This window comes from Zophobas morio, unplaced genomic scaffold, assembly GCF_036711695.1.
Source record: "Zophobas morio isolate AGI-343-1 ecotype UQ-CSIRO unplaced genomic scaffold, CSIRO_AGI_Zmor_V1 ptg000024l, whole genome shotgun sequence".
In the NCBI taxonomy this organism is placed as follows: Eukaryota; Metazoa; Arthropoda; class Insecta; order Coleoptera; family Tenebrionidae; genus Zophobas; species Zophobas morio.
In genome coordinates, this window is record NW_026972129.1 from 8,024,141 (window position 1) to 8,031,134 (window position 6,994).

The following is a 6,994-nucleotide window of genomic DNA, read 5'->3' on the forward strand; positions in this document are numbered from 1 at the left end:
CATAATAATCACGTAAAATATCAATTCACTGTCTGCATCACTGTCTAACTTTAGGCAATAAAAGTTAAAATTTTACTAGAGTTAAATTCAAACACCTAAGATAAATTAGGAACTTTTCAATTCAGTATAATATAAGAAGTAAAAAATATTACGACAAACAAAAATACAAAAATAACATCAAATGAGATGCTCAAATACTTAGTTAGATCACCTTCTGCCAAACAAAAACTAAATCTTATCACAGAAATTTGTTATTGTTCGGATTAATTGTTACAAGTTATCTTATTTGATCTTTGAATAATAGCAGCTTTCAATTCTTCCAAATCTCTGTAGGTTCTACTCGGGCACAGGAGGTCATGTAAATAACCCCAATAAAAGAAATCGTTTGAATGAATTTTATCAAAACTACCTAACCAATGACAACGACAACCATTATGGTGGTACTAATTTCGTTCCATATGAACGTCACTCTTGTCAAATATATACTAGTAGTGAGTTTAGATATTAACTGTACATACCACTCTAGACTGAAAAATATATTGAACACTGAAATATTTTTCAGTATTTCGGCTTTGAAGTTTTTTTTTTATTGAGATCTATTTGTTTCATTTTTGCTACCCTGTTCCCATGAAATCTATCAAAGTTCTTTTTTTTCTAGCAGATATATCGCCGTATTTTCTTTAGTACTTTAGTGTTAAAAACTTTGAAAATGTTTCCACCACACTAAAACTGCTTTAAAAATAATATGATCTATAAAATAACAAGCACAATACATATGCATTTTTGTAGTAGGCTGTTACAATAATGTACAAAATGTATTTTGTAATTACTAATATGAGGAAATTGTTCTAGTACGGAAAGCGGCTGGGAGAATCCATTTCGACCTGGAGGCGACTTGAGTAGAGAAGCAGACGAAATAGTAGAGTTAATAAAAGGGGGCAAACCAATAACGCCCACACCAGATAGTACTGCGCCCCCTTTACCTTCCTTAGATGAGCCAGACACACAAAAGAACCAAACAACGGCGAACAATGTTGCAGAGCCAATTACGCAAAGTCCAAAAAAAGCAACTGAACTGAACGCCGCCCCCAAAAGTGCGAACGGAAATGTACAGAACGACAACAAGCCTGCCGCCCCCGGAGCTGTTGACGTTAAACGAGGGACAATTAAACCAGATGGGGAAGTCGAACATGTTACGATAAAAAAGAAACCTAAGTGCAAGTGCTGTGTTATACAATAACTGGTGACGACATAGTCAATAGACTTGTTACTGTTAAAATATTTTATAGATATCGTGGTGTAAAAATCTTTTATTTTTCGATTTTCGAACGATACATAAGTTAACTGTGATGTAATTTAGTACAAATTGTTATCTGATTCACTGATCGACTACAGAATCTTTAAATGTGCGTTTGACATAGAATTATTTCAAATTAAAATATTTTCAAGAACACTTCTGCAATTTAATTTTTGCAATTCATGTCAAATGTACATGTGATGAGGCCTAAAATTATTCATGTACATAGTAATCACCTGAATCTCACAGTGAAATAGTTTTGAGAATAAATTAACATATCATGTCAATAATATTGTACCGTGTTATTCAGACTTGGCGTAGAGAGAAAAACAAAAATTGCATCGATTTTGGGATACGCTGTAACGTGCGATAAACAGCACAAGTTGACAAGTTTTAAGATTTAAAAGACATTTAAGTTAACACTTTATCATTATAATTTGGACAGTCAGTACGGCCAAGTACAGATAAGGTGAGTGAAAACCTACAGGTACATTTCTCGATGTTTCTATTCCAGTGTTCTGTATTATAAAGTATAAGTACATTTGTAATTGTAAAAATACTAATGAACAAGACGACTGAAAATTAAAGATGCTAGATTATATAGTTATTGTAAATAAAATATACCTTCAAGTCGATCATTGGGTCAGATAGTATTATTCAGCTAATCAACAGGACGCAATATAATTTAAATATATAAGTGGAGTATAATTTCATTTGCTTTTTAATAAGAGATTTAAAAAATCGAATTTTAAATTTTTTACACCACAAAAGCTGATGATGCTTAATATGCTTTAACCAGTCACACAAATACTAGTTGTGCTATTCTGTTGAAGTGAAGATGCTTAAAAGGTGCATGTTTCAATCTGAATCTCTACTTAATTTTCAAAGCAATATTAGTGCTAATTGAGTATATTTAATTATAACAAAAAATACAGTGCTGACAAATGTTTTATTTTTTCTTTGTTTTTATAAGAAATTTTAAAACATCAGTTTTAAAATAAAATTCTAGTCAAAAACTTTTCTTATGTAGTATAGATTGCTGCAGTTTATTTATTACTCGACATAGAGAATGTGATATGTTTTGTTCTTGTTAAGTATGTTATTTGTATAATTTTAATTTGTTGACCTAAGAAAATCATTTAAAAGATAGAACAAAGTAAAAATAAAACAAGTTTTGTCTGGACTCAGTATAAGATAAAAAAATGTGATTACATACCGATATATAGCTCTATATAAAAAAATGATATTTTTATTATATAAGATCATGTATTATCTTCTGAAGATTGTTGTTTGTGTTTCATTTTTAATTTTCAATAGGTGAGTCATTGTAAAATTAATTTACTGAACTGTGAATTAGTAAAAACAATTGTGCTAAATAGTGTTTTATTCCATAATAGATGTAAAAAGTTTTGCTATTTGTAACAAGACTCAAAGAAACACAAACAACTGTGCTAGTTTTAGTTTTAAATTTGTATAAACTGTACCTACAATGTGTCTAGAATTGAATATATTACAAGTATTTTTTTATATATTTTAGCTCCTCATATACTTTTTTAATATTGTACGACAGAAAATTTCGGAATAACGGTGTATTGAGTAGAAAGATTTAGTTATGTATGTTTTAATACTATTTAACTTATAAATGTTCTTCTATTTACATATAAGTATGACATTCTACCTAGTTATTGTTGTTAATATTATTTGTTGTGTTTGTGTGTCTGGAATGAAAGTCGGAAATCAAAACTGATCGGCATTATTTTTGGTAAATGAAAAATAATTGATAAAAGATTATTAAAAATTGTCAGGAAGATCTGTCACAAAACGGTTGGTAAGTTTCATTATTTATTAATGAAATTTATTTGTAAAATATGAAGTGCAGAGATAATTTAATATTTTTAAACATAAGTACATAACGTCCCTTGTTTATATGTGTATGTAAAGATTGCAGCTTACATGCTTATGATGTATAGATTTTAGATTGTAAATTCATCAAGTTTGTTTTTTTTTCAAGCACTCCAAAACTCTTTTTTAATGATATTTTACATAATGAACTTTATATGATTTATATATTTTACTCTTTTGTGTATTATATTGTAATATAAATCTAATTTGTATACCAAGCCGCATAGCATTAAATCATTTGTGATGTCACAAACTTTACACTGTTTGTTCCTAACCCTATCTAATCTAATACTATTAAACGAGCAAAGTTTGTATACAGGGTGCCGCATCCAAGTCTGGATATAGGGAATTAACATGCGAATTGGTTTTTATTTTATAATATCTCCCCAGATCACTTTAAAGCTATTATTGAGTGATGGCTTTGTGGAGGTCGAAGAGGGCTATCGGCCAGTATTTTTTTCAAATCGTTGCATCGCGCTCATTCACTGTAAAAAGGTTTTAAAAATCGTATTTTGAAATTCGCGCCCGATCCGAATTGTCGCGAAGTGTTCCGTCGTACTGTCGAAGTTCGGCGATCGCGTATTTTCATTATCCATGCAAAATTCAAATGTCAAAGTGAAATTAGAAATTATTCTCATCAGAAATCAACGAACAAGTCAAACTGAATTATTTTATCCAGTGTGATGATTATTGTAGGACAAATTAAACGGAATAAATGCACAAATTGATCCATTCATTCGTCATAGTGCGCGACCCCGTCAAACGAGCCATCTCGAACTACAATCAGACCGTATCCAAAAAGCCCAAGATGAAGACTTCAAGACTTCGAGCAGCTGGTCTTCCTCAAAACCCCATCAAAGCCCATCGGCAGCATTGCGACATTTTCTGGGAGCCCTCAAGCTAGGAATGTACTCGGGCTGCCACACTCAGTAATCACTGAACGACTCAAATTGAATTATTTTATACAATATGACGATTATTGTAGGTCAATTTAAACGGAATAAATGCACAAACTGCACAAAATATTTTATTAGGTTATGCTATGTTCTACTGCGATTAGATGAAAAAGCGGGGGCCTGCATGTTCTTCAACAGTTAATTTAATTAGTAGGTAATTTGGATAAATTTCACCCTTTTTTTTGGAATCACTAAAGATTGGAAGTCAATTGATTTTACATTCGTTAAGCAGGGATGGATTTTTTGCCTCCAGGAAGCATCTTCATTACAGGAAATTTTTGAGAGAGAAATGTAGAACATTGACTCATCAACATTTTAAAGTATTTTTCTCTATTACGAATGTGTTTTAGGATTCAGAAACTTTTGTATTACTGTTTTATTTGTTTATTGTGTTAACAACAACAAAAATAAAAATAATATTTCGCAAAATAAAGTTACATTTATTTTCAAAGGTGATAAAAATTACATAAAATCAGGTGGGCACGACGTTTTCTAGGGGTCTTAAACAGATGAGAAAGAAGAATTTCAAAAAGCATCATGACAAAAAATTGAACCCTGGGGACTACTTCTCACATATAGAGTTTTACGAAGGAACGCTTGAGAGAATCTAGGCTGATGGAGAGTTTTTGAGGAAAATTTGTTTTACTGACGTTCATTTGGTCTTAAGGGAAGTTATAATCGTCAGAACGATCAAATTTGAGCATTACACAACCCTCACGTGGTCCATGACCTTCGTTATCAATGGCGTGCAATTGTCAGTGTATGACTGGGGCTTCTAGGACATCATGTCATTGCACCTTTTTTCATCGAATCCGGATTGAATGCTCAGAAGTAGGATAATATGCTAGCTCAGCAAATACTTCCTGGGACTCGAAGGGTGCGGCATCTGCAGCAGGTCTTTTACATCCAGGACCAAATCTCCAGCCATACAGTTCGCATAAATGTTGTTTATTTGAACCAGTATTTTTCCGCAATGTTGGAATGGAAAGTTTGCACCGCCCCATTGGCCTGTGCAATCGCCGGATATAAACCCCTGAGAATTTTTTCTTTGGAGATTTCTTCACGACCATCTGCATTCAGACAAGCTATACAAACAGAGAAGCGCTGAAACAAGCAATCCAGCAATATTGTCTTCAGATTTCAACTAAAATGCTGATCAACACGCGTAGGAGTTTTGAAGATTGGCTTACTTACTGTACAGCTGCTGAGAGCAGTCTTTTTGAGCAATTCTTGAAAATAGTGCAATACTTCTCCAAATTCGTACAATATTTCATTACTTCATTCATCAACAATTGTTAAGTTTTGTTATTTGTAGTTATCTAAATGGTTCATTAAAAGGTCCTCTTCAAAAGCGCCAGCTATTTTGATGGTAAATCTTATCATCACACAATAAGAAAAGCGGGCCCTCGCTTTTTCATCTAATCGCAGTAGAACATGGCATTTTAATGAGATTTTAGTAATAAAGACTCGATCAGCACCAGCAACAACCTAATAAAATATTTTGTGCAGTTTGTGCATTTATTTCGTTTAAATTGACCTACAATAATCGTCATATTGGAAAAAATTATTCAATTTGAGTCGTTCAGTGATTACTGAGTGAGGCAGCCCGAGTACATTCCTAGCTTGAGGGCTCCCAGAAAATGTCGCAATGCTGCCGATGGGCTTTGATGGGGTTTTGAGGAAGACCAGCTGCTCGAAGTCTTGAAGTCTTCATCTTGGGCTTTTTGGATACGGTCTGATTGTAGTTCGAGATGGCTCGTTTGACGGGGTCGCGCACTATGACGAATGAATGGATCAATTTGTGCATTTATTCCGTTTAATTTGTCCTACAATAATCATCACACTGGATAAAATAATTCAGTTTGACTTGTTCGTTGATTTCTGATGAGAATAATTTCTAATTTCACTTTGACATTTGAATTTTGCATGGGCGTCGTCTTCGTTGATTCACTATTAAAGTCTCTCTAATTGATTACAATTGTCCGACTTGTCAAAAGGGAAAATATCAAAAGATGTCACTCCCTTCGGGAGTTACAGGAATCTGTAATTAATCCGTTTTGTTACGCGCCAAAACAGTTTGTGCTTGAATTGATATTATCAAAATGTCCAAAAAATATTGCTCTGTGCCTGCTTGTGAGGTAATCAAGGATCCTAGAGACCACAAAATAATGCACAGATTCCCTTCAAACACTGTGAACAAAAGGTTGTGGTGCAAAAAGGTTTTTAATGCTACAAGTAGGTACCCCCACATGAGTCTTTTACCTAAGGGAATGTATAGCCATTAAAACCATTTCAGGTGATAATATTGCAAATAATTTATACATTTGTGGTAAACACTTTGAGAGAAGTTGTTATTATGCAAATAAAAGACTTAAACCCGGCTCTGTTCCTACTTTGTTCCTCCATGGTTCCAAGTCACCACTACCTACTTCTTCAAGCTCCCCAGCAAGTACTAAACGTGATCCAGAATGCAGCTTCTGACCTGACCTGACCTGAGACACATTCCGATAACAATGTAAACACCTCAAAGAAAAACTTTCCTACTGCATATCCCTTTGCAGACCATCCACGCCCATGGCGTTGTGACTTTGGTGCCGGTACCGAAATTTTGCCTCTTTTTCAAGTAAAAACTGAAATACATGATGTCAAATTGTGTCAAAAAGTCAGACCACGACAGCATTTAGCCGACATTACAGATTCCTTTCCCTCCCGACGTATGCGCCCTCACATGTCACATTTAAGGGATTGGAGAGACTTTAATAGTGAATCAACGAAGACAACGGCATGGGTAATGAAAATACGCGATCGCCGAACTTCGACAGTACGACGGAACACTTCG

General features: G+C 33.7%; 1 protein-coding gene and 1 long non-coding RNA gene across 2 annotated transcripts in view; one reads left to right on the forward strand and one right to left on the reverse strand.

Annotated features, from left to right (window-relative positions):
* Positions 1–2,258, forward strand: part of LOC135135658 (uncharacterized protein) — a 74,782-nt gene extending 72,524 nt beyond the window's left edge. Inside the window, exon 5 of the mRNA XM_064064784.1 lies at positions 853–2,258. Within this exon, the coding sequence (XP_063920854.1) occupies positions 853–1,240 (388 nt within the window). The 3' untranslated portion in view covers positions 1,241–2,258. The remainder of the gene's footprint in view (positions 1–852) is intronic.
* Positions 2,259–4,574: 2,316 nt separating this feature from the next.
* Positions 4,575–6,108, reverse strand: LOC135135659 (uncharacterized). Its single transcript, XR_010281617.1, has 2 exons — positions 5,697–6,108; positions 4,575–5,643 (listed from the first exon to the last, which is right to left on the reverse strand). It is a non-coding gene; the product is annotated as an uncharacterized LOC135135659 (long non-coding RNA).
* Between the last annotated feature and the right edge of the window lie 886 nt (positions 6,109–6,994).